Below are 26,560 nucleotides of genomic sequence, written 5' to 3' on the forward strand. Positions count from 1 at the left end.
GCTAGAGATGCGCGGTCATGTTGCCCGGATGTCTTCTTCGTTGCAATCAACTCCACGAGCCCAGCACAAATCCTAGACCGGCAAATGAAAATACTGTCAGGAGGTAGCCCTCTAGACGACCGGACCCACAATAGCAGACCCGCCAGAGAAGACACCACGAACTGGTTCTAGTAAGCTGTTCAATGGCACTAGAGGGGAGAAAGCAGTCATGAGAATAGTCGGTGAAGTCAAGCACGGTCCTCACGCCAAGGCGGCACTTGGGAAACACAAAGAAACTGCCAATTTTGCTGCCCCGATGCAGGACAGCTGACTCAACAGCAGAGCTTGAATTGGAAGTGTCAGTTTTTCCTCGGAAATCGGTGATCAACCGTGCAAGCACAAGCGGCGTCGAGGTCTCGATGCTCCGAGCTGTACGGGGCCCAACGATGGAAAGCGAGGCAAGCGGTACATGCAGCCGCTAAATGCCCTGTGAGCACAGCCTTACCACTCCGAGGATAACTCCAGAGCGAAATGAAGGTAGTCAGATCGTGGGGTGTTTCAAGCAACAACCGGGTCGTCTGGCACCACAAACTTCCGCCGGACGCGGGATGAGAACGGAGAGCAGGTATCGCCTCCGAAATGGAGGAAGGCGGCCTATGGCGCAGTTAGCGCCTTCTCTCGCATATCTTCCGTCACCTGTAACAAAAAGCATCGGCGCCGTTTCTCCATGTCTTCATTCCACTAGGGCACTGGCTGCACTCCGCCGAAAGTCCGCCACTCACACTTCTGTTTGGTCCAATTCCCGGTCTTCGGGAGCGGATGAGGCTCGGCATGCCGACGCTATAAGCAGCTGACCACACTGCTGCTGTACAGTGGGGCTGCTAGAAGACGTCCTACTCTCCTCCAAGCAAGCAAAGTCTTGCCGTCTTCTGTGTACGTGCCTCACCGTTTCGCCATCAAGTGTCGCAAGTTTGGGGAGCCGTCTCAACATCTGGGACCTTACGTCGTCCTATAGATGCAGCACCAGCATTCTCGACAGGCGGGTACAGCGTCGAGAGGGGCTTTCGTACGGATGCGCTTGTGGCCTCCTTTCTCATTCTTACCACTGTTTCGTAGAATGGATTGCCTTTGAACAAGACGTTGACTATCGACGGGAGTGCAGCCTGAACATCGCCGTCCAGACACCATGTGTCCGAGGTGCGAGACTCTGCCACGTTCCTTGGATCAGTCTGCAGTGCACTGCCACTGAAGGCTACACCCAGCTGTGGCTCCGGGGAGCGCGTCGGGCCCGGAGCATCGAGCTATACAAACTGGCAATCGCAGCATGCTGCACTTACAAGCTTCTCAACTTCCTCCCATCCCTTGATTTTATTGTTGGACATGTACAAAACTTCGAGCTTAACGCAGGGCTGCAACCCGTCAAGCCGTTCTATCTGGTTGTATGACAACCACAGTTCCCGCAGCGTCTGTCCGACTTCCTCAAGTCCGCTGATACGCTTGATCTGGTTCCGGGCAAGAGAAAGAATCTGTAGATTTTCTGATAGCATCAGTGGAGAGACACGCACTATGTAGGGTTTGATGACGTCATATGCCACCACCCCAGGCTGAGCCACGTACCCGTTTGCGTTTGCTCCTCCTTTCTGTTCGCGGATGAGGAGTCGTTACAAACACAGGGGGCTCAGATGAGACGTACTTAGGTTGGGCAAGTTGATCATTTTTTCAATGCAGTTCGTTGACAAGGACAAGTGTCGACAAGCGGTAAGAGTGTTCAGCGAGTTGTCCATTTTCTCGATTGGTGGCAGCTGGCAAATCAGCCGCACCTCTTCCGCTTCTGCAGCTGACGAGCCTGCACTCAACGGGGAGGCTATTTCAGTAACGCACAGGGTGGCGATCGGCAGGGTTGCGCCCAAGCGAGCTTCTGCGCAGATCATGTGAAACCAGTCGGCTCTGGTCAAGTGACATCTCCTGAGCTGCTCTGGCCATCGTCCCTCAGACTAGAGTTACAGTCCTGCACGGCCGCACGTCGCCGAGCTTGTGAAGCGCCTGACCTGTCTTTTCCTCGAAGAGCTGAATTGCTTTGGCGCACGAAGTGCCACCAGATGATTTCATTGTGACGAAGATGCTATTGACAAAGTGGACAAAAAAGCGCGCCAGGGCACATCTCCAGAGCTTTAAGCGGTGCAGCTGGAAGTGAGGCCGCCAAGCGAGGTAAACTCCTGTATGACAAGGAAGTGCTAGCAGGTCTCGCCCAACGTTGAATACGCTGCGTCGCCTGAGAGCGCTGTTGGGCATGTGTAGGAAAGGCCTAACAAATCACTCGAGTTTTCTCAGTCCGCTGGCCAGCGGAGCGGCCAAGCCACCATGAAGTGACCCCGTAGAGTGGGTGACCTGGTAACACAGCGTTCCCATTTTCATTTAGTGGCACCATCCTGCAGAAGGTGCCTGCAACAGCTAGTTCTTTGGCATGCTGCACCGTGGTGCATGCGCCGAGCCTTTGAACAGCGCTGTACGGAGCTGGTGGCGGTGTCTCGCTTTAGCCCCTGGTAGCGTCGCTTCGAAGCAGAACAGCTAGTTGTGGAAAGCGAGCCGAAAGGGCTCAAACCCAGTGGCGAGACCCCGCTACACCTCGGTCTGGAGGACAAACGCGCCCTACAGGGACAAGCTGTAAGGCTGCATGACTGGACACACACACTGTCCGAGAGGGAATAAAAAACGAGGAAGTCACGCATCACACAGGCCCCAAATTTCCTGGGGTGAATCACCCCTAAATGGAGTTGGCACCTATTCTCGGGTACCTGTGTATTCATTTGCCTCGCTCCTCCCTGCTCATCCGTGAAGCTCTTTCGGCAAGAAAGGAACAAGCGGGTGTGAATGGTGTCCTGCATAGCAGCTCGTCCCCTTTGATCGGAAACACCAGTGCAAGGCACGATACGCTTCAGCGCAGTACACGATGGAAGATCAGCATCCATTAGACAGAGCGGACCGGTAAGCTCAGGGGGCTTCAAGAAGTAGAGTAGTGTCTGGAGACAGGGACGAGGGTAGCGGGTTGCCGGAGCGCGACGGCCGAAACGACGAGATCACGGGTGCTACCCTCTGTTCTGTTTCTTGCACCGGGACCAGCAGCCAGTTCGATACTGAAGCGCCGCCAGCCCCAAACCCCCCGGACTCACAGGTACTGGCCCGCTCAATTCCCGGGACCACGGCTTCGCACACAGTACCCGGATAACTCCGGCATCCCAGGTATCATGGGCATAGAGTTGTCGATTTGTCCAAACCGTGGTGAGTGATGGACGACAAAGATTCGCGGAAGTTTCTGTAAGGCCTGCAGAAACTGGCCCGTGCGTCCGTTCGACACTCGGGCCTGCAAGAGAGAGTGTTGCGCTTCTAGATTGTTCTTCAAACGTGCTGCGTTCACTCTCAGAATTCTCAATCGACTCTTCGCCAGCCTATCCCTGTCCCACTGCACACGACTGCCAGGCTGCTGAGGGGGACGAGGGTCCTAGTCCCGCCACCGACTGTCTCGAGACAGAGTCTCTCCCGCAGCGAAAATCGAGTACCACAGAGGATGACCGAAGAAAGTCTCATTCGAGAAAAAGCCGGTCACAATCGAGCGCTGGTCACGGTGTCACTGAGGAGGAGAGTTTAAATCGCAGGGAGTCGACTCCCGGTGACGACGCCGCATCCCCAAGCAGGCGCCGCACCAAGTCCAAAAGCCATAGGAGATCGACAGCAAAACATGACGTCTCCGACGCCGCTGGTCCTGGAGAGGTGCTCAGAGCCACCCTCCCAGACGAACCCCCCAGCGACTACTCCGCGGGCCCCCCGGCAGATGTGGAGCCACCCAGGGAAACAGACCGACCCAGCAGTCGACAGAGTCGCCAAATGTCCTGGGGACAGTCTGATGTCGCTGCTCCTGTTGGGGAACTCGAAGCCGGGGCTGAAGCGCCTCCAAGACGACAATTATCCGAAAGACCGTCAGATGGTCCCGTCCCTTCTGAGGAGCAAATGATTGAAGTTCCGACAGAGTACTCACAGGACCGCGTACGGAACGGCACAAGCCGAAGCGGGAGCAACCAGGCAGTCGGTGAGACCGAGGTATCTCCCGGAGGTTGCGCCACAGAAGGGGGAAGGTCCCTGTGGGAGACAGCCGAAGAAGTCGTCAACATTGGAGATGATAGTGGGAGGCAGGAAGAGGAAGAGGATGAGCACGAGAACGCGAGTGAGTCGACGACACACTGAGTCCGCGCAATTTTCAAAGACGGCAATCGCTTGCTGCCATGGCGGGGCCGGTTGGGCCGGCCCCCTGCGCGTAGTCCACTATTCCTCCTCAGCCACCAGCTCATCCGTTGATGGGCTCCTCGCGATGCTGCTTTTTATCAGTACCAGGGCAGATTCCCGACACCGACAACGGTACAGCTATCTCTCCTGTCGACCCCTCCTTTAGTGGGATCATAAGGGCCGAACACACCGCAGAAGGAGGCATCGAGCCAGGGCAGCTGCGTGTCTCAATAGCAGCTCCTGAGACCGGATCCCTGCCAACAGAAGGTGCAGAAGACCGGGCTCCACCTGAGCCTGTTGTGGTGCCTACGCATCCCCGCGCCTCGGTGAAGGTCGTGGTCACATCTGTTATGGATGAGAAGCAGGAGCAGCAAACTTACAAGCGACCGACTTTCTTCCAGTCTTTGCTTAAGGACGGAGGCTTAGGCTACGGTAAGAAGCTAGGCAGCAGCTGCCGGGTACTGCAATTCTCTCCTGTGGTCTGTTCTGAGGTGATTGGTGCGCGGGTGCCAGGCAATGAGGACTGGACACTGTCTGTGCTTCCGTGGGCGTCGCAGGATTCGATGTGAGGGCGCTTGACAAACTTCGGGTCGTGTCTTTCTCCGAGGGGCGAGTATTCGATGCTGTCGAGGTGGAAGAGAACGGCATCATTGTAAAGGAGCAAAAGCGCTACGTGCCGTTCGACAGTCTCAAACAGTTCATACAAGTCATTGTCGAAGACATGGAGAAAATGAAGAGACAGGTATTCTTCAGACCTTACAATTTCGACGATACTGCGTCCACACTGCCAGTGGGGAATCAACACAGCTGGAGAAATGGTCAACTATCACAGCAGATGTTCGAGGCGGCTTTTTGACTGCCTTGAACACCTCCCTTTGCGCTGGCGAGACTGCTGCGCCTGCGTACAAGCCCTGCACCTTGTCGATGTTCATGAATCACCAGTCACAGTTCACGCTAGTCAGCATTGTAGTCTTGGCGCGCTATAGCGCCACGCGTGGACTATTGCCTACAGAGCATCGACGCAATCACGGAAATGGAGTGGAACTTCCGAATACTAGACCAGAAGCTGAAAAAAAGATGCGACTTTCAGGTGAGGAGAAAGCAGTTTTTGTCCATATAGGTACTTAGCCGTTCAGCCTCAACGCCCCGGGTGCGGTCGCATGAACTACCAGGCGTACCCACGCTGTGATATATTCTTCTTTCTTTGCGGAAGGTCATGGAGGTCAAGAAGAGGGCACTCAGCAAGCTCGAAGCACTCCGAGTGAAGGTTACGGAGTACAAGGGCCAAATGGAATTCTTTGAATGTCAGTATAAGGCCTTGAAAGAGAGCTTCGACTCCCGGTTGCAGGAATTTAAAGAACAGATGCCCCAAGACCTCCAAGAGCTTGACGGTATGAAGCAGTCACAGGGTTTGTGACCGGTATGAGCAAACACCACGCATTCCGTTTCCCGTACCTGGCCGTCGGAGGAACACCCACGCATGCGGTTACCTTTCCTAGAGAAGTCGATAGCGGGTGATAGTAAAGATAGGGGGGACTGTTTGTGGAGCAGATGGAACAGGGCGGCAGTGCGAAGACTACGTGGATACGTCAGTACGTGGCTCACGTCCCTGATACTAAAGAGCTCTCCATGTGGGAAACTCCACTCCGATAAGGAATGCACCCGCCCGCCACCAGAGCGAAGCTGACTAGGCGTAATGCACAGGCATATGAGTCTCCCAGGCCGGACCGGTATACGAGCACTCCGTATGAACTTCTAGTCTCTGAGGGCTGCCCGGGGAGCTGAGCCATTGCAAAGCTTGGCAGTCCTCTTGATAGTCTCCTGAACTGCTGTAATCTTGCTGGTAAACTGCACACCGCTCTTCGTTCGCCCGTTTTCAACGATTGCCAGTTCGTCCATCCACAACTGCGCTGGCATCTTTCACAATTCTAGCAAGAATCCGACTCATCGCCGTCGGCACTCAGTGAGCTTGAAGCACTCCTACCGACAGCACATGGGTCCGGAACTAGATTGATTGGATTTCAGCTCGTTGGGAAGCCAGACTGGCGGAGGTCAACAAACAGTTTGAGAACGCGAATGACGAGTTGGAAGAGTTTCGACGTATCCACAAAGATGTCGGAGAGAAAATGAGCAAGCTGATCACAGAACTCACCAAAGCGGAGGCAACGCCATTCGACGCAACGACAAGAAGCGCGCTTGTGGACAAGATGGGAGAAGTTTTAAGCGTCATGCGGAGAGTCCTTCAAGACAACACACGCGAACAGGTCGCACTATACCTTATGCAGCTAGTCAGCAGTGTGGCGGCGGAGTACCACGAAAAGCGAGTGGGTGCTCTGGAGCACGAAAACGAGGCTCTGAAAGACGCGTGCGGCCCAGAGGCCCAGGGGCGCATAGCAAAATACGAGCAGGAGATTGCCGATCTTCAAGCTGCTGTTGAGGAGGCGCAGTTCTCTGGCATGCGCGGCGGTGGCGGGGTCAACAGCGCGGAAGTCGAGAAGCTACAAAACGAACTAACTGTTCTGTCGGCAGAGAACATGATTTTAAGGAGGAAGATCGCAGCGCAGGACTCGGGCAAGGGCGAAGACGTCAGCTCGCCGGTGAGGTGCCGACGGTGACGGTGCTCTTCGGACGGCCCAGAAAGACAGCAGCCGTCACTACAACGGCGTTCGTGCACACCCCTTCTTGTTGTCTCTGCAAAATGTTTACTGGTGATCTGCCAACTGTTGAGGACAACGGTCGTGTCCCGTTCGGGTAGCGTAGGTAGACAAAGTTACCTCCACGGTCTCACTTTGACCTCTCAGGCCTCTTCACGCGCACGGAGTACAGTTGCACAGCAGACAGCAGTGCAGGTGGAGTATCTTGGAACTGGTGCGTATATACCAAGAAGGCTCGTCGGGGCTTCGTTATCGCTCCAGGGGAGCCAGTAGAAGGGGGTGGAAATCCGCCGCTGGTAGCCTCTAGTGTTGAGCGGAGGAACAGGTTTTCACTCCCGGGGTCAGCTTAGGCTCTACGGATCGGCTTGCAAGCCAACGTGAGACTCACTTTTTTCCCTGGAAAGGGGCGGGTACTCACATTTCGGTGCACGTGTCGGTAGCACCCCTCGAGGACAGAACTCGTCAGCATAGCTGGCTCAACTTCGACTCTTCTGATGGAGACGAGCGACTGGCGGGGAGGTGCAAGTCGTGCAGTCTGACTCCTCTGGGGAAAAGGACTGACCCTTGATTCTTGTAGGCCTTTCGAGGACCACCACAAAGTGCTTGCGTTTTGGGCTTGCGACACGGTGGATCACTTGCAGGATCCGAGCGAGATCAGGCAAGGTGGCGAGGGCGCAGATCCCCTCATAATTCAGGACCTGACTCGCACTGTCGATGAGCTGGAAAGACAAGTTCAGTCCTTGAAAGCGGAGAATGAGCAGGTCTGAACCCATGTAACCTCTCGCAGTCGGGCGAAGCAGGGGTCTGACCCTGCTTGGCCGGCCGCAATCTTTCACTGACGCTAGCATTCCTTGGAGTGCAACGGATGTCAACATTCTGGACCTGGGAAGGCCTGTCACTATTGGTGACATAGCTACGTGAAAGTCATCTCTCGTGTATGCTGCAGCTGCAAACCCAACTGGTCATGTGTGAAGAAGAAGCTTCAAATAAAGGAGCGGCGGCTGGGCAGAAGCCGGGTGAGTGCAGCCGCGGGCTGTGACACCGCACCATGCTAGTGTCCAGGTGGCGCAGTCCTGCCTCCACTGTCGCAGCAGCCACAGAAGAGAATATCATCTCTTTGTCTCTTTGAGCGAGAACGTACGAGTTTCCCCGCCCTATGTATGCCGGCGCCCGGAAATGCAGGATCTGCAGAGCATTTCTCTTTTTGACAAGAAGCACGTATCGTCTTACGGCCGACTGTTGCTTTACACCGCAGCGAGTGAACGCTTCGTCAATCTTGCCTGTACTCCTTGACTCTGTGTAGTGCGGTAAACACCAGGCTGACAGTCCCATCGTCTTCGTGTCTCATCTGCTGAAGAAGACTGCGCATCAACGGCGAGTGGAACTAGTGTACGCAACTGCCGCGCGTGGCCAGATTGTTTCGTGGGAAATCAGTCACTCTCGTCTGGCGTCCAGCTGGCTTCAGACACTCTGGTCTGTGGGTAGAATCTCTTTGTAGCAAGTTATGCTTGTGAAGAAGAAGTAAAGGACTCGTGGTACCGCCACCACGGGCCATTCAAAAAAAGTCTGTCTGTCAGGTCTTTGCTGTGGCTCCAACAACCTCAGACTCGAAACGTAGTCAGTTACGGGTGGGAGCAGGAGGCAGCTAGCGGAACACCGCCTAGGTGGCTCCTCTTTCCAGCAAAAGTCAAGGCCAAGACCCTGTTGTAGCATTCCGGCACAGCTTTTCTTGCGAAGTCTACGCTTTGTTTGGTTGTCCGTTCCACAAGCAACGTATGCGTGCTGACGTGCGCTTGCAGGAGCGGCAGCAGCCGGGGGCGGAGCTGCAAAAATGGTGCAGCAGTTACAACAAAAGAACAAGATGGTGAGGTTCACCAGTCACAATGCTCCAGCGTAGTCGTTCGCCGCCGCGTGGCAGCCCCTATCAGTTCCTAAGCTTGTATCTGGCAAATTTCCTCGGTACGGTCCGTCGCAGACTTTCGCCGCTCACACCGTACCCGCGCACTGCACGTTCTTCCCTTCTCGTAGCTGGAGACGCAAATCGAGCCGATGAAGAAGAAAATCCGGGAGCTGGAGATGGCTCAGAAGCGAGCCGGAGGAGGAGACGAACAGAAAGTGAAGGAACTGGAGATGAAGCTCAAAGAAGCTGAGCTCGAAGCAAGGAAACAGCAAAAACAGCTCGAAGTGGAACTCGCAAAAAGCTCAAAGGTGCGTGCAGAGGGGAATGTGCGCCCTGCCAAGAGGGCACCGGCGATGGCGGTTTAGCCACTCAGTGTGACCGTGTCACACCCGGTCAGTCTGCGAAGCCCGCCCAGGATGTCTGAGTCCTTCTTTGGTTTGTGTAGGAGAACGCAACAACGTGAAGCACAAAGCGGGTGGAGAACATGTGCCGTGCACCGAAGCGAGTTGTTCCTCAATCCTGGCCCACGATGTGGTGTTTCATGTCACAGGGCCTCGGAACCGAGGTCAAGAAGCTTGAGGCCCAGGTCCAGAAGCTGACTGAGCGGGCTCTAAACGCCGAGACGACTCTCGAGAATACAGACAAACTACTCAAAGAGACTGCCAAGGAGAGGGAGGGGCTCAAAAAAGAGACGGAAGTAAGTGCTAACTCCTGCGGACCAAGGGCCGGAGGTTTCAGAAACAAATAGCCTCAGATGCCCTCCGGAGGTAAAATGAACACATTCTGCTGGAACCGTTGACAGGCTTCAAACGGTGCCTTGGACACACGGACAGAACATTGCTGCAAAGTCCGTGCAGCCATCGTACGGATGCTGATTCGTGCAAGAGCCGGCGGTACGGTCCTCTGCTTCTTTCACGTGCATACCTATGTGCAGGATTTGAAGAAGCAAATGGGAATGGCTCAGCAAATTGCTGCAGAGGTGGATACGCTAAGGGCGGAGACAAAGGAACAGAAGTCCAAGTTGACTGAACTGGAAGAAAGCTACAAGGTGACCTAGACAAAGGTCCCGCGGCATCAGTCAGCTTCATGAAGAACATCGAGCTCCTTTACTGGAACTTTCAGCCACCTAGCACTTTACAGTTGAGCCTGTCTTGTATCGCAGTGCTTGCGGTTCCCCACGCTGCATACCCGGTCGCGCTGTGTTCTCTTTCTGAATAGCAAGAGAAGTTTCTCCGAAAGAAGTACTACAACGAGATCGAGGATATGAAAGGAAAGATTAGGGTGTACTGCAGAATTCGTCCCATGGCCAAGTACGAAATTGAGAAGGAGTGCAAACAGTCTGTCTTCCCCGTGGACGAGTATTCCGTGAAGGTCCTCACATCGAAGGTGACCAAAAATTCTTGCTTCGGAGTCTACCAATGTGCTTCGTCTCTTCCGCGCTGTAGGCCACACAACGTTCTCCAAAGAATGCGCGCTCCCCATGTGGGATCTGCCATCCCCTCTGACGAGACAGTTTGCATCAGGGGAGAGGCTCGCGTCACACGTAAAACAGCAAGTCTCCATGGTGCAATCTATCACTTCAGGTTCAGCATTTCTCTACCTCTGTGAGCGTGCGGACAGCTGGGAATGTAGCCCATACCATTGCTGCGTGCAGGGGCCTAAGGAGTTCATGTACGACAGAACTTTCCCCCCGACGGTGACCCAGGTGAGATAGCTGTCAAGGCTTGTGCAGGGTTGTGAGAGCCTTCGCCTACCGCCCCTTCACATTCACATCTAGTATCGGGAAGACTCGTGAAGTTACCAAGTGATCCATCGTCCTGGCCTGCCAGATGTCAATCCGAGACACAAAACAATGTGCCGGCCGTCTCTCTGTGCAGGAGGAAGTTTACGAAGACACGCAGCGACTAATTCAGTCCGTCATCGACGGATTTAACGTGTACGCCCTAGCGCTGACGACCTTATGACGGAACCTTTACCGCTAGTTCTCACGTGCGCCGGGAACAGCACGACCGCGACAAGGCTGATGTCCAGAATACAGCCAGTCGTCCCTCCCCACCAGAGTCGCTGCTCCTAGCAGTAACGACTCGGCGCGGCACTAGAAAAAAGCTCGCAGATTGCTGCTTCGAGTGTAAACGAAAGCAGGTGGTCAGTCGGGGGGTCAACGGTTGTTGCGTGACCCCGCGGGGCCGAGCCGTGGCCGGAGGACTCATCAGTGCATACCTGAGATGAACCGTACGAAGGACTCCGGCATACCCTTTGCTCTCCTGCAAACCGCTGAGATGCCGCAGCACGCAGATGACGTGGCTGACGCCTTCAGCGACTGCCGGTGTCCGGGAGCGTGTTGTGTGGGCGTTCGTGACGAGGAGTCAGACATCGTGGGAGCTCCGGCGTCTGATCGGCGGCTGTCTGGCTTTGCAGCTGCATCTTCGCTTATGGCCAGACAGGCTCCGGCAAAACGTTCACAATCCAAGGAGCTCCAGGCCTGCCGGGTATCGCGCCAAGGGCGATTAACGATCTCTTTGACACTCTTAACGGGTTCGAGAAGGGGAAATTCAAGTACGAAGCGGAGGTGTACATGTGTGAGTTGTACAACAACCAAGTGAGCGACAGTCCCAGCAGGGGGAGTCTAGCCTTCGTTAGCCCTAACCGGAAGGGCGCGGAAACGTTCTGTAACCGGGTTCAGGATGAATTGGGAGGAGAATCCTGCTAGTCAACCTGCTGGCCCACAAACGCTGCCGGACTCGTCGTATTCCGTTGGTGGGGTTCCATGTCTGTCGCCGAAGAAGCATGGAAGAACATGAAGCGCTCCTGTGGCAGAAACACGTGTGCGAAGAGCTTGACATTGCCGCCTTGGGAGGGTTGCCGGGAGTGATGAAAACCACAGCCTGCTGCTGAGGCAGATGTCATTGCTACAGGTGGTCACGGTGACGGTAGTAGACACATTCAGCAAAGCCGCGGCATTGAGGGATTGCCCTAGTTGATAAGAAATGACATGTCTGAGAAGCACGCCATGGCAGCGGTCACTAGATTCTTCTTTCCTTTTTGCGCTCTCCCAGTTGATAGACCTGCTTTTGCCCGAAGACAAGAAAAAGAATCCGCCCGTGCTGGATATCAAGAAGGACGCCACGGGAATGGTCATTATCCCAGGAATCACTCTCAAAAAAGTTGCTGACAAGGAGTCGCTGGCGAAAATTTTTGCGTGGGGCCTGGACGCGCGGCACGTTAGCGGCACTGCCATGAACGCGGAGTCATCTAGGTCGCATCTGATATTCTCAGTCATTGTGAGAGTCGAGGATCTAGTCGCCGGCAAGCGAGCTAATGGCAAACTGTCGCTCATCGATCTTGCTGGCTCCGAAAGAGTCTCCAAGAGTGGTACGTCCTGCGGTCCCCTTCAAGAGGAGAGGTGATATTCACTGCAAGATCTGAGGCATCTCCGCTCTTGTTCTACAGAGAACATAATGGCCTCTGAAACTCAAGCTGGATACAGGACCCTGCCACCGTTACAGAGACAGCGTTTCCCCCACAAGTGGCGGCACTGAGCCTTCCTGGGGAGACTGATCATCGAAAAACTTGGGAACTGCCAGGGTTTTGTAGCAAGGGCTCTCTGCTCAGTCAGTGGACCCGAGACCTGCAGGTGGCTGGAGCATGGCTATTATCGATGCTTCTGCAAAAGTAGGGTCCCGACAGGCCGGTGCGTTGCCACTGTGCTTATTGCAGTCTCTGAACTACACATCGTTATGTGGCGGCTTCGAAGGTTGTGTGCACGTCTCTTGTGTTGGTATATGTCTTGTGTACCCGCCAGGCGTGACGAAGGAGAGGCTTGTAGAGGCAAGAGAAATCAACAAAAGCTTGTCTGCACTGGGCGACGTTATTTCAGCTCTTTCTTCAGGTGTGGCCGCGAGGAATTTCCCCGCCTGTATGCACTTGCCTATCCCCCGCACCGCGGATCACGACACTGCGCCACCGGCTTAAGAACTTCATTCAGGATTCTGTGAGTTTGCGTTTGTGCAGGAGAGTCTTTCATCCCTTACCGCAACCACAAGCTGACCCAAGTTATGAGTGATTCCCTAGGTGGAACCGCTAAAACTCTCATGTTTGTCAACATCTCACCTGCGGACTACAACACGGACGAGACAGTAACCTCGCTTATGTATGCGGCCCGAGTGAAGCTCATTACCAATGATGTAAGCATGCATGCAGAAACTCGACGTCATCACTTCGGTCTTCGCAAGACCTTGGGTCTGGTGGATTTGGCATCGCTTAGAAGAGCTCATTCCACTGCCGAGTGATGATCCGTAGACCAGAGTCGGGGTGGGAAGCCCGGCTGACAGCCTGTGTAGGGCCTGGCTACCTTGGAATGTACACATGTCACGAACACAGCGTTAGGTGCTAATGCTAGCAGACTCCCTCCAGGCGTTCTTGCGGCCCCCGCAATGCCTCGGTTGTCGCCGCGCAGGCATCCAAACAAGTGGAGACAAAGCAGCTGGCAGCGATGAAAGACAAGATAAAGGTGCTCATGAAGATCGTAGAGAAGCTCAAAAAAGGAGAGGATGTTGTAGATTTAGAGAAGTCTCTTGTTGAAGGTGCCGAGGAGGCGGCTGAACCGGAGCCTCCCGAGGCCCCGGCGGCAAATGACGAAGACTTTGAGGAGCCGCCGGACCTCCCTGCTGACTGAGTGTTCCGGAACGGTTCAGTCCAAAGAGAGTGCCAAAGTGAGTCAGAGTGTGGCTAGTTTCTCGCTTCGAACACCAACAGCAACACCAAAGTCCTCTCGCAAGACCCACAGCATTTTTTCCGTTTTGGCGAACACCCGTCCTGGGAACGCTATGGACAAGTGCACGTCCCGGAAAAGTCGGCAGTATCAGTCACGTACGGCTTGCCACCGGTGCTCTTCTACCCCCGCAAAGATCCTCACTTCATCACGGAGCACACTTCCGTTCCAGGTTCAGCGACCGTGTCAGGCGCTTTCGTGACAGGGAGTTGCCGCGGCTCCTGGTTGGGAGTGTGATAAGTGCTGGCTGCTGATCACGTAGTGTCTAAACGTGACCCAACACCGATCCTACGGGACACAGATGCGGCGAATCAAAAGGGTGTGAGCCTGCTGCTTAAAGGGCGGCAGCCACTTGAGCATCCTCGGCGTACGTGTCAAGATTTGAAGGTGTGTGCGACAAGATTTTGCAAGAACGGCTACTCACAATAATGGGTCTAGATACTGATGCCGGAGGTTGAGAAAGATGGCTACCCTGCTGCGGCCCCCCTTCCCCGACCCCAGATCACCTGACCACTTCCCCGAACTGTCCACTGCGTTGCACGCCGAAACCCCGGGGGTCCGCACTAACTGCGGACAGGCTGCCTACAGTGAGCATGCCATGGCGGTGCAAACGGCGCAGTCGTCTGCTGCATGAACAAACAGGCGACTCATTCGACTGGCGCTTACCCTACTCTGCCTGAAATTTCGCTGTCACCATCACCGTCACGCTGTTCGATCATCAATCCAGGAATCCCACCAGCCTCACCGAAAAAAGAATATGCGCTTGGAAAAATCAAGGGAACACGGCTTTTTCGCTTTTACGTGTTGCTCTTGCCTGAAGCACTGTAACTAAAAGAGGATGGCTTGAGCAGCGGGTGGAACGGAGTCACACAGAGGGCATAGAACGAGCTCAGACGAAATCATCGTGCTTGCTAGACAGCACAAGGGGTGTGGGACACTCTCCTATCCCTGTTTCTCCATGCTTCACCGAATAAATGACAACCGAAGAGCCAGCGAGCTTCTCCCCCGTCCAAGGCGGTCTTCGCCTTGAACCGTGGGGACCGCCTCCCACTGACATCTCTCACTACTCACTTAGCTGCTCTGTCGTGTCCACACGGCAACACACGTACTTCCGCCCCGGTCAGTTCAGACCTCACCACACAACGAGGCTGCCCTTCCATTTCATCCGCCATGACTACTCCTCATTTTCAGAAACGCTTGTGCCTCTTTTGGATTCGCACCTCCTAGGCGTCTCGGGGATGCAGTGGCTCAGCGCTTCGCGCCTTACGTCATTCAGGCGATCCCCTCTCAAACCTAGTTTCGTTCGCTCCTTCCCTTGCCAGCGGGCACATAGAACCAGTATTACAAGCCACCCTGGGTGTCCCCCTTTTCACGCGCCACTGCTATTTTTCTTGAGCGTTGAAACTGATGATCGCCTGCTCGGCCATCCTACACCCGTGCAGCTACCCGCACAGCTACATTTGTCCGCTAGGAGCCGAGCGCTAGCCGAAGGTGGGCATAGAAATCAAATCTCTTCCGTCGCCATCAAAAGACTCAACATCTCCTAACTGCCGCAGTGGCCTTCTGCGCCCCAGCGCGTTCTGTAGATTTCAGGAAGTACCTCGTACTACACCCGAATGTTCCCGTTTCTGACGCTCCTCAGGCAAACCCAGTTTTCTCGGCTATCCGCAGGCCCTGCTGACAGGAAGCTTGCTTGACCGTTACGCCTTTCGCTAACTTCTCCTGCGCTTTTCTACAAGGAGATGGTTGTTCTCCGTCGCTTTTCTTCACTCTTTTCGCCGGTTTCTATTCAGAAAAAGCAGCTCGTCAACTAGCCCGCTGTCTAGATTGGCACGCCTGTCTTCGATGGCTTCTCCCCCGAGAGAGCTGGCAGGAACTACGAGGAGACTTAGCGCAAGGCGCGCGAGCCTCGGAAACTGAACACCATTAATTTTCCACCACTGCAGAATCGACAGTGTCCCCATCTGTCTACTTCGCAAGCAGTCAGCATCCAGATACCGACACACTTCTTCCCTTAGTGCCTCATTTTCTTCCTCGTCCGCGGGCCCTCCGCCTCGAGATCCCACTCCTTCTGCTGGCCCTGCCTCGTGGTGGTAAAGTTCCTCTTCTCCTTCGTACAAAGCCGCGTAGAAATCAAGCAACTTCCGTCGTTTTGTCTGCTGAGCTGCTACCTGGCTGTCTACCCTTGCGTTCTCCGTACCACTGTTGCTTCCTCCCGCCTGCTGTCTCTGCCTTTGACCCCTTGCTCCACCGATGGTCGGGCTTGTCGCCAATGCGGGTGCTACTGCTGGCACGCGGACTCCCCTTCCTCCAGTCCCGCTCACTCCGTTCCCGCCTGGTCCAGGTACACTTGGAAGGGAGACTACACCGAGAGTCGGCACCGGCGAAGTCAACCCCTGTGCAGTTGTCCCAGCACCAGGGGGGGAACCGAAACTGCCAGAAGCATTTGAGGCAGAAGAGACATTCAGGCTCATCGAAGTCACACCGCTAGAGCTGCCGCTTTGGCAATCACCCGGTGGCCCGCCTCCGGCAGTGCGGGTACCCGTTGAAGATGCGAGCGAAGGAGAGGTGCTAGATGTACCGCTCGGCCCGACGGGTTGTTGCTGCTGCTGTGATATCTGTTCGCTCGTGCTGACGGTGCAAAAGTCCGTGGTAGAAGCAAGAACTGCCTTACTCGCAGTAATAATTTTGCGCAAGAAGGTGACTTTCCACTCCCGGTCTTTTTCAACCACATGCTTAAACCGGAAATCAAGAAGGGTCGCTGCGAGAAGAACTTCGCTCTCTGGAAATCGCCTCTCCAGTGCGAAGAGTACGTTAGATCGCAATGACTGCATAGGTCCGGTGACGCTTTGGCGCATGCACGAGCGTCGGAGTGCACGCAAGGCAGGCAGAACAAGTGAAATGGTGCTTGTATCAGAATCCGCCAGCACGTCAACTGCATCCTGGAAAGTCTTCAAAAACATCACAAGTTCCAACAACAGCTGCTGCTCATCCAAAGTAAGAAGGAGATCTGCCCCCCCTGCTTCCGCAAGAGGACCTAGGAGCTGTCCGTGGAACTCAATGACCGCTAAAAGCAGCAGATGAATGCTTTTCCATCGGAGGCACACGTCTACACCTCCAACCGGCCCTGCATCGTCCTGCTCGCCTCCAGGCGAACATTGCTTCACAGAGGAAGCCTTCCAGTAGCGCCAGTCATAGTCCGCTTCCGAGATTATCATTTGTTCCACCGCACGCTTCGCGACTTCCAGCCGCTCAGCAGGCGGTATCTCGGCCAACGCCACACCCCCCGTCCCGCCGCGGAGAAGCGGGGCTGTCCCCCTCGCACCAAATGCAATCCCCGTCCCATTTCCTGCTGTGCCATTTGGGCAGTCACCAGAAGCACCTTCAATGACGCATCCAGAGAAATTGTTTACCCCACACCCGCCACCGGTTTCCATACGCGCGGCGTACCACTCGACAAGAGCCCGGCTTTTTACAATGACACTAACAATCTCTGGTACCGAATAGAGCCCATCTCGGCTAATACACAGACTCAGAGCTGTTGGAAAGCAATCTACAGGCCTCCAGCCCAGCATCTGCACTGCCGTGTTCAAATTTGGAGTGGTCCCAAATGGACCGACTACGTGCGGTAGAGTCTTGCACAAACCCCAGTCACTTTGGATGGCCTTCAACGTGCACATTAAAGCCTCAGTAGAGGCATCATACTCGACCTCCCGGGTGGCCAACACGCGCTTGAGAAGGTCCTGGTCAGGCCTCCCTCCTGCTCCTCCTGCGGCCGCTGAACGGTAGTGCGCCGAAACAGTGAGATAGCTTCCTGTCCTGCTCGACGGTTTTCGCCACAGCTCAACTGATAGTGCAACACTGCCTGGTGTGTCCGCCGGGGAAGCTCGGATTACATCGGCAACGGGGAGAGGAAGGGAGACTCCACTGCTGGTATTCTGCGCTTTACTTCCTCTGTTGTCGTTGCTTGCAGCCCCACTGAAGGATGGATCAGTGCGCGACAAGTAATGCCCCCCCTGTTGCACCAGGGCTATTTCTTTCTGCAGCGCCTGCTTGGTCGTCGCGTACTCTTCGTGAATCATCGCAATGAAGGCAGATACGTCAGGCAGCCGGTAGCCGGGCTCGAGGAACCGCATCAGCTCTCGGAACCCCGTACCCGCAACAATGCTCGGACTTAAGAGATCCTCCACCAGGTAACTCAGTACGTGTCTACTCGTTTCAGCTGCCTTAGCCCCGGCTACGTTCTTCATCTTTTCTGCTTCACTTGCAACAAATCCCCCCTCACCCCCACCCTGCTGGCTCGCTGTCCCCGCAGAACTACTGGGTCCTCCGCCCCGCCCTGCCCCCCGGGCGGTGCAGCCCGTTTTCCCCGAGCCTTTCACTCCCACCGCTCCCCCGCTTGCGGATCCTGATGCAGCCGTTGCAGTTGACCCCGTACCAGTGGTCTGGCCGCCTTCTTGTTTTGCTGCTGCGGCCGGCGGACTAATTTGGTGCATGCGCAGCAGGTGATAAGCAAGCGACGACGTGGAGGTGGAAGTCTTGAACTTAACGCGACACAGGTTACAAACCACAGCATTCTCTTCTGCATCATCTCTCCTGACAATCGTGAAGTACTTCCACACGAAAGAGGTTCTTGACTTCTCCATGTCTCCGCCCGGTGAACTGAAGACGGGAGGGGTCGGTGATGTCGCTCCTCCTACAGGCTGCAAAGAACAACCCACTGCGCTACAGCCAGTCGAGCTTAGCGGACACGATGATGTGCCAAGACCCGCAGGTCCCAAGGCTGCTGATGCTTTACCAGAGGTCCCATTGCTCCCAGCATTTGCTCCCCCTGTCCCCGGTGAACTCGCCGAGGCGAGGCACGAAAGGCCGAGTGTGCTATTCGGGCCTTCCTCAAGCTTCGCCAGCACTCCACATGACCCAGACACACCAGAAGAGTCTGCACCGCACGGTCCTGACAGCGGCCGAGAGTGCTGTCGTGCCGACAGCACCAAAGAGGCAGGAATCTGTTGGGCCGTAAAAACCGCAACTGAGGTAAGGGCTGGCCCACCTATCGACAGAGTGGAGGAGGACAGTGGCCGGCGGCCCGGTGCAGTACTTAACGACCCTCCAAGATTTGTAGCCCCCCCCGGCAGCGGAGACGGACCGCTCTGCGTCTCGCTCTCCTGTCCATGCGACTGCCTCTCCGATGTCTGCATTGGGGCTTGAAGAGGCTGAAACGAAGCCACGAGCGAGGGCGCAGTGCTTGAGAGATGTGCAGACGAAAGACCGGCACCGCCTCCTGCTACGGCTAGAAGACTGGGGCACGACGTAGAAGTATGGGGAGGATGTACACCGGTTGAAGATTGCTGCACGGATCCGTGATTGAGAGCGTTTGCCGAGGAGGCCTCTTTCGGACCCGAGGCTGATGACACTGGCGCTGCGAGCGTTGTAACGGCGGGCGAAATTGATGAAGCCGAAGTGAGAGAAGAAAGACAAGACAGAGAGGTCGTCCCAGGAACCGGAAGAGACGTTTCCGCTATGCCTGGAGGCCCGCCGCCTCGGCCGCTGCCCAACATCTTCGGCGTTTCTAGATTGGGCAGCATCATCATTGTGGCAGAGGACGGGAAAAGACAGACCACACCAGAAAGCGGTGCCCGACTCGAGAAATATGACACAACGGTGTGAATGAGGAAGAAAGACAAACGAGCAGAAGATAGCTGACCCAAGAACAAATCGGGAGGAGGTAAAGAAGTGGAGGACTTCAAAAACATACACAAAGAAGATTGTGTGCAGACCCGGGGCGGTCAATGCGTCGAATACGACGGAGAGACGGCGGGGTCTGACGAGTAGGCCCATGGAGCTCTGACCGACATGACGAGCCACCCAGAGCTAATACAAACTACCCCAAGCGCCACGGCTCCGAACAAGCGTCAAAAATAAATCGGTGTACGCCCCACATCATAAGCTGCGCGAAACCGAGAAGAGGCACCGTCAGCCACGACTATGTAAAAGGCAAAAACAATTCGAAGGACTTTCTCTAAGGCCGACTCTCAACGGAAAAACAGGCGAAGAGAGCCTCCAACCGGGCGTTGATTTACAGGGCCCATTTGTGAGGAGACACCTCATGAGGCAGACCAGACTTCACGTCCGTTCTGCCTCGCAGACCTCCTCACCGACACTGGCGATGCTCAGAAAAAGTAATGCTTTGCCGTCTTGGGTTTCCTGAAAGGGACTGGCCAGCGCAATACGTGCCAACTCGAGACAAACTACGGACCGTAACTACTTCGTACGCAACTATACGAAGAACTCTTCTCAGGAGCAGGTAAGCTTACTTCTGCTACCAGTCAATTTTCGACTGAGAAGAACTGATTCACTGCAAAAAGAGACATCCCACCTCCCGGCACGGCGGCAAGCGAAACAAGGTGACGGCTCAAACAACACGCTTTACTCGCCGACACACGGGAGAGAAGTCGTCACAACCAACGCGAAGGGAAGTGACGCCGCCGTGGATATGGAGTTCGGAGGCATATCAGTCGGCCCCTGCAGGCTTCAATAGCGGATCGTTCGCAGTGGATAGGCTGAGGGTCGCCTCCCGACAAGGCGCTGCCGGACACGCGCGACTCACCCTTCATGCTTTTGTATGGTAGCCAAAGCAAAAAAAGAATGTGACTGAAGGCTAATTAGAGAGGCGACCTCTCAGGAGGCGAAGAAGGAGAAGCCCATTCCAAAGGCAGCGAGAATCCGACAGTGATCCGTCCGGCAACGGGGATTGGCCTTTGTCCGAGCTGTATACAAGCTGAAAGTTTACACAAGGGATACGAAGGACGAAAGTGGCGCGTGCCCACATTACGTAACAAGGGCAAGAAGAAACCACAACATCAGGCGCGTCCTCAAGGCTGCCATTACAAAGTCAACGAGCAGTCGATCTTGTGGCCACTCCATCCGGCACCAGAGGCGCAGCCGGGACGGACTAGACGAGACGAACTGATTACGGAGGTGGAGGACAGGCGTTTCCGAACTGCACATCCTCAGTGAGAACAGGCCACATTGCCCAAACTGCCAGAACGCGAATGCAGGCGCTGTTGAGCACGACGGCGGTCCCACCCAGATCGCCAAGCTCCAGTGCAGAAAAAGGTTTACTCGGTAAAGGCTGGGGCCCTGGGGGATGGTCTGTCAGAAGGATCGTAACCGGTCAGTCGATCTTCCGGTGAACACCTACATCCACACAACACAGGCTCTAAGAAACTGACACGATAGGGCGAAGTTGAATCAGTCCAATGGTGCCAGCTCATGGAGGTCCAGCATCTCACGAAAAACAACAGAAAGGAGACACCTTCTAAGAACCCTCCGGAATGATACCACGGGGACACGACGCGAGTCTAATGGAAGGGCCCCGAAAGTACCAGAACGAAAGATGCACGGGCCACGCTGCGCAAGGACAATAAAAACAAACGAACCTGGAAACCAAAAGCCGACGAGACAAAGTATTAAAGTGAGGATCCGATGCCAGGCACTGTTCAATTTCTCCAGTTCACTGGCAGTTGCTAGTAGCACCAGCGGGACACGCGCAGTGTGCTGCGGGTAGGGGCGCCGTCCTCATCGCCGCAGTGGGCGAAACAAGGAAACCGCCAGAACCTTCATAAGCCAAGCGGCAAGGAACACTCAGGTCTTGGGGAGGGACTCGGACTGCTCTTTGAAGCACTGAAAGGCATGACCACCGCTGTCCTCATCACTGAAACGTTTGCGCCGCTTGCCCGCAAAAGGGGAGTACGGTTCTTAACCACTCACATCATGGCGCATGCGATTGCATGTGGCAGACTAACCTTCGCAGCGAAAGCGACAAACTTTCCAAACAGCACATCAACCAGGGAAAGAGCTTGCGCAGCGCGATGTCGCGACATGAGCACCGGCAAAAACAGAGCCCTTCGGTATGCAAACCGCCCTCGGGCGCGCAACTGGCCAACACCCCCACCGTACGTCAGTATCAGTTCACGTGCAGGACTGGGTCTACAGGGTGGCACACCCGCACTCCGAAATTTCACCAGCCAAACTCGCGCCAAGGTGATGAGCACCAGGCGACCGTGGGGGGTGCCGTACCATAGTACACTGAGCCCACGCAACGTTTCGGCAGCACGACCAACAGCCAGGTCTGTCATGTGTACACCGCGGAGGATGGGCGTGCCGCGGCGGCTCTGATCTTTGAGAGCTGCTCTGAGCCGGTGGCTGCTAAAAGTTTCATGCTCAGAAGTATTCGCTCACCTCCATCTTGTGTGTGAACCCTTCGGCGTAGGGGTTCATATTGCGTGCCCCGGGAAGAGCCCGCAGTAGCCGTGGAGGACCCCGGGCTTCCACGTGATGGCTTCGGTCATCGTTGGCCGTCACACTGGACGGTCTGACAAGCATATATAGGTTTTCTTTTCCGTGTAGCTGGTTCTCGTCTCGTATCTGAGAAGGCCGGAGGTTGTAGACAGTGTTCGGCGAACAGGTACACGAACCTCGGTTGACCTCTAACTACAGCGAACCGCAGCCTGCCACTGCGAGCTAGCTTCTTGAGAGAGGAAGATTTACTTCAAACCAGAAAGAACGGTGGCAACGTCCGTTCAGGGCTTTTGCTGCTTCAGCGGTGAGTTCCGACATCACCCTGATGAGCTCGGATTCAGTCGGTGGGACCTCTCACGTCGAAATAAGCTTGCATCGATATAGCTTCTGTACTGCTTTGAATGCTGGTTTTACTTCATGCGGTCACTCCGGCGCTTGGGGGAACGGGCGCCAATGAAGATGGCTCCAGAGCAGCCTCAGATCCCATCAGCACAAAAGCCAGTACTGCGGCCAATATCGATGGCAAGTCGACATTTCTTTCTTCTTCTTCTCTGTAGGCCGGACAAGGGGGCACTGTCTCCACCTGTGCACACTTTTGACTTACTGCTTCCGGATAATACAGAATGCCGGAATGCCCGCTTAAGAAGCGGCGATCACCATCGGTCAGAAGCCGGGCATCGGCTCTGTTCCACTGACGTGCCGGTGTTCCACATGATTTCATGCACCTCCGGGAAAGTCACGAGACGCGGTATGATAGTTGTCTTTCCTAGCTGCTTTTCATGCTGGCGCCTGTGCTGGCCTGCCAAGCGCTGCATTCTGCTGAGGCCGAACCAGTCCCCGGCCTGTCAGTAAAGTAGAATGATAACCGACACGCCAGCTGGCTTCCCCGCTCCCCGGACGCCCCATCACCTGCCCGGTGACGAAGCTGGGGACATACAAGTCCACTATGATGGGATTTCTGGAGTACAAGAGCCGAGACAAGGGGTTCTCTCGTAGGCCGTTGAAGTGGTCTCGTGTGCTACCGGGAGCGCGACCTGTATGCCGTCCCTTTCAGGAAGCGTGGGCCTTGGACTATCCCCTGGATGCGCCAGGCTGTGATTGTGTACCCGAGGGAAAGGACACTCGCAACTAGTTTGTGTACATCAACCAACAGTATTTTGCCTTCTCTCGCCTGTCTCTGTCACCTGTCTTGTTGCGCCAGCGCAGATTACCGTAAAGTTGCAGCACCGCTGGTGCTTCCCTGTCGAGCTAAGAGACTCGACGCGGCCTGCCAAGTCGGACCGTTGTCTTACCTGGTTGCAAGCCCCGTGTTCCTTCCTCTGTATCTGCGGGGCAAAACTGGAAGCCCGCTGTGGTTTCAGTCGTAAACTACAATCCTACTTATAGTCGTGCTTCTTTTCGCCGACCAAACGAGGCAGGAAACCCGAGCTCTCGGGTTACTGTGGTTACCGGCAACTGCTGCTGGGCTTCCGCCGCGACACGGCTGGGGTCCGGGGAGGAAAGAGCCGCACGCATGACTAATTGCACGAGGAGTATCGTCTCGGTTTTACGGACGGAGAACTGTCGGTTGTATTTCTTTCCAGTCGATGTTGTATCAGGATGTCGCAGGAGGTGCAACCGGGGATGAAACATACACAGGGATTGTAACCGCCGGCTCCGTGTCCACCTCGCTTTCTCTGTCTGCGGCATCATTGCGCTGAGTTTCCTCGCAAGCCTTTGTGGCCTTTCCGTGCTGCGGCAGCTTTTGACCTGACTGCCTTGTCTCGATGCTTTTTTGTCCCCTGCACTGCGCTCTCTCTTGCAGCGTGTCCCCGACACTGTAACTCCAGCTGGGCTCATCGTCGAATGTTTCTCCATGTCGTTTTGAACCTGGCTGGCCGGGTTTCTACGGCACTAATTGCTCAGTCGACGCTTGTCTGCGACTTCTCGCGGTAAAGGCTCGCGCTCCGCGGTAGGACAGGTTTCCGATCCTACGTCTCTCAGGAATGAGGCTGGCCTGCTGCGACGCCAGCCCGGGCCATTAGGGCAAGGTGGCCTTTTACCAATCGAGAAATTGCTGGGATGACTTTTCCCTTCTACATTGGGCGGCGAGGGTACCAGGACCGTGCATGTGCCCTGTGTGCTGAGCGTCTCCAGCCCCGTACGCGCTTCCACTGTAACTAAAGGCAACTGTCTCGGGGACGCCTCAACTGACTTGCGTTGGCCTTCGTGAGTAGTGCCTCAGAGAGAGGAGCTGTCAGATTCTCGTCATAGCTACGGTCTGGTCGGCGTTGGCCTGGGCACGATTCGGTCCGAACTCTCGCGCGATGTAACTGCCAGCCTTTTGGTGATCTGAACCCGATCCCTTCGCATAGGGTTCCCCGTAGAGTAAATCTGTGTCTCTGGGCTCCGTCTCGAGCGCAGAACGCACCGGCTCACCTATCCCGGGGTCGCCTCATGTCAGTCAGTAATATGGGCACACAAGAACGTTCCCATGGTGGGTTAAGGCTCACCGGACAACAGCGGTTTTTTGTCCCTCCAACACAGACACACTGGAACAGGGGCCCCTCTGAGGCGGCATACCGTGTTGTAGCGCTGTTTTTCAAAGAACTAACCTAAACGTGGGTGGCGGTGTTACCCCCTGCGGGCCGCACAGAGAAGCGTTTTACCTTCGGCACTCGGCAAACCAAACTGGGGTGGATCAGCTCGCTGTCCTCAGTTTCGCAGTGCCTGCCGAGTGTCCTGCATGGTACCTGAGACACAAGAAGTGTTTGTGCAGGTCTGCACTTTTCCTTGTCTGTGTTTGTCGCCGCCTGGCAGTCGTGTCGAAGGAATTCTCACTTCCTGAAGGGAGGGGGGGGCTACGCAAATGCTGTTCCAGACTGTTTTCCGACTTCCGACTCCCTGTCTTCGCTGCTCCTACGTGGAGCCCTCCTCTTTGTCGCAAGTCTGTTTTCAATCGTTTTTTTCCAGTCAAGGCGGTGGAGCTACCCGACTCCCCCCTACTCGCTGCTTTTCTCTTGTCGAGCCATATGTTCTCGGCGGAGCCCAGGGCGGATTGAGGACCTCGTTGTAAGGCGGCATATGTCCTTTAGAGCTGACCGGAGATTATGGAGACGGAACCTTCTATCTCAACCGTGGGGAGAAACATGACTGACCAGGCGGTGACTCGGTCACCGTCCACTTCACGGCAGAGACAACCTCCTGCCGAGGCAGGGGGGACTGTGCCACGCTGTGACAGCGCGGCCGGAGCAGACCTGACACGAGATCCAGTTTTGCTGGAACAAGTCCCGTCTCCAAAGCCTCCTAGCCACACGGTGGCGAGTGCTCAGTCAGCGGTCCTCCCTCCTCAAGCTAAAGGGGCTCCCAGGCGGAAAGAGAGGCAGAATCAAGCAGCTGAAGCCGACAGTGCTAACAACGTACCCGGGACAGCCATTGACATCACTTGTGGGAGAAAGGCGACCGTGCAGCCTGCCACCCGTTCAGATAGTTCGTCGCCAGCCCTCGCGACAGTGCCGCTTGAATCTCCACCAGGTGACTTAGTGTCAGGGCGTCCGCAGATGGATGTCTTGTCGCTGCAGGACACACTAGGTCGTCTGCAGGGGCAACAAAGCCTACCACCGGTATCAGTTCCCAATTATGGGGATGGCCTGCATCGTGGCGTGAACGAGACTGTCTCTGTAGCGGCTACTTTTTCAGCGGTCTCCCCAGCTGCAAAGGGGGAGCCTTGTGAACGGTCTTCGCGTTTTACGGCCTTGGCTGCTTCCTCGTCTGGTTCCATCGCTTCGCATGATGTGACGGACGAGACAGAGAGCAGACGCAGAAGCTTAGAGTCGGGTAATGGACTGGCGAAGGCGCCTAGACGGGCTTCTGCAGTGTCAACAGGCGGAGAAATAGCATGCTCTGGCGCGGCTCGTGGCGGGCCAGAGGAGGCTGCCCTGTGGGAGAGCCGACGTTCGGCGCCCCGCGCGCCAGTGTGTGAGTTGGCAGATCGTGGCTTTACGCATTCGGTCAACGAGGCGGGCAGTGGAGCGGCGGAGCCCGCCTGTGTTCCTGAAGCCGCTGTCGGTTCGCTGAATCCACCACGAACAGAGCTTGCAGATTTTCACACAAGAGATACCGGCGCCGGGTCAACGGAATTCCCGAGTATCTCAGATCCTTCGAAGAACGCACAAGTGTCCACACATCACGGAGGGAAAGTCGCGCAGCAGCCTCTCTTGGGGAAGAAGGAGGCTGCGCAGGAGTCATCGTTGGCTTTGTCGGAAAACTCGAAATGCGCTGAAATAAATCCTCAGCTGGATACCGGTCAGGGTTCCCTAGAGGGGCAAGATCGGGTCATTCCAGCACAGCGAGAAGACTCTGGTGAAGGTTACGAAACAGTACAGGCGATGGGTAGGCGCCAATCTGGTCCCACTTCGGGAACATTTGCGTGCAGCACATTCCTCCCCGTGGACCAACGTCCGAGCTCTGCTGCACACGGGACAAAGTTCCCAGAGCATGCAGCTCTGAGCGCTCAGTCTAAAACGAGTTCGCCCGGAACCGTTCTTTGCATCGACCGGCCCGGCCGAGTACTGGGTTTTTCACGGTCACTAGATCTCGATGTCCTTTCCTATGCGAATGAACCGCAACTGTCTTGTCAGGTGGCGGCGGAGAGGGCTTCTTCATTCGTCATGCCAGGCGAGCCTCTCCATGTCGAAG

At 55.6% G+C, this 26,560-nt stretch overlaps 7 protein-coding genes across 7 annotated transcripts; 2 read left to right on the top strand and 5 right to left on the bottom strand.

The window, feature by feature from the left end:
- Nucleotides 1-555: 555 nt before the first annotated feature.
- On the bottom strand, nucleotides 556-2,101 carry CSUI_007446 (dynein light chain). Its single transcript, XM_068067591.1, has 5 exons — nucleotides 2,002-2,101; nucleotides 1,673-1,825; nucleotides 1,317-1,516; nucleotides 1,083-1,142; nucleotides 556-675 (listed from the first exon to the last, which is right to left on the bottom strand). The coding sequence occupies exons 2-5, from the start codon at nucleotides 1,761-1,763 to the stop codon at nucleotides 634-636; spliced, it is 393 nt and encodes a 130-aa protein (XP_067920434.1). The 5' UTR covers nucleotides 1,764-1,825; nucleotides 2,002-2,101; the 3' UTR covers nucleotides 556-633.
- Nucleotides 2,102-3,402: 1,301 nt separating this feature from the next.
- On the top strand, nucleotides 3,403-13,486 carry CSUI_007447 (calmodulin-binding carboxy-terminal kinesin-like family protein; the record flags this gene model as incomplete). The annotated part of the gene is made up of 20 exons (XM_068067592.1): nucleotides 3,403-4,198; nucleotides 4,360-4,689; nucleotides 4,815-4,999; nucleotides 5,270-5,347; nucleotides 5,471-5,648; nucleotides 6,283-6,842; nucleotides 7,553-7,672; nucleotides 7,858-7,927; nucleotides 8,711-8,775; nucleotides 8,940-9,119; nucleotides 9,362-9,508; nucleotides 9,746-9,859; nucleotides 10,030-10,197; nucleotides 10,466-10,516; nucleotides 10,689-10,747; nucleotides 11,230-11,410; nucleotides 11,868-12,183; nucleotides 12,614-12,700; nucleotides 12,823-12,995; nucleotides 13,268-13,486. Coding segments are annotated over 20 exons (4,077 nt in total), but the record flags the coding sequence as incomplete, so codon positions are not given.
- On the bottom strand, nucleotides 8,373-9,056 carry CSUI_007448 (uncharacterized protein; the record flags this gene model as incomplete). The annotated part of the gene is made up of 2 exons (XM_068067593.1): nucleotides 8,373-8,734; nucleotides 8,909-9,056. Coding segments are annotated over 2 exons (510 nt in total), but the record flags the coding sequence as incomplete, so codon positions are not given.
- CSUI_007449 (uncharacterized protein) lies at nucleotides 10,688-11,241 on the bottom strand. Its single transcript, XM_068067594.1, has one exon. The coding sequence runs from the start codon at nucleotides 11,019-11,021 to the stop codon at nucleotides 10,797-10,799; it is 225 nt and encodes a 74-aa protein (XP_067920437.1). The 5' UTR covers nucleotides 11,022-11,241; the 3' UTR covers nucleotides 10,688-10,796.
- On the bottom strand, nucleotides 11,430-11,958 carry CSUI_007450 (uncharacterized protein). The gene has a single exon (XM_068067595.1). It carries the CDS (start codon nucleotides 11,948-11,950, stop codon nucleotides 11,522-11,524), a length of 429 nt encoding a protein of 142 aa, XP_067920438.1. The 5' UTR covers nucleotides 11,951-11,958; the 3' UTR covers nucleotides 11,430-11,521.
- On the bottom strand, nucleotides 12,937-21,265 carry CSUI_007451 (uncharacterized protein). The gene has a single exon (XM_068067596.1). It carries the CDS (start codon nucleotides 19,333-19,335, stop codon nucleotides 15,349-15,351), a length of 3,987 nt encoding a protein of 1,328 aa, XP_067920439.1. The 5' UTR covers nucleotides 19,336-21,265; the 3' UTR covers nucleotides 12,937-15,348.
- A 3,707-nt stretch (nucleotides 21,266-24,972) lies between these two features.
- CSUI_007452 (uncharacterized protein) lies at nucleotides 24,973-26,253 on the top strand (the record flags this gene model as incomplete). The annotated part of the gene is made up of 1 exon (XM_068067597.1): nucleotides 24,973-26,253. A coding segment is annotated over one exon (1,281 nt), but the record flags the coding sequence as incomplete, so codon positions are not given.
- Nucleotides 26,254-26,560: the final 307 nt, after the last annotated feature.

The sequence above is a fragment of the Cystoisospora suis genome (assembly GCF_002600585.1).
Source record: "Cystoisospora suis strain Wien I chromosome Unknown contig_3938, whole genome shotgun sequence".
NCBI lineage: Eukaryota > Apicomplexa > Conoidasida > Eucoccidiorida > Sarcocystidae > Cystoisospora > Cystoisospora suis.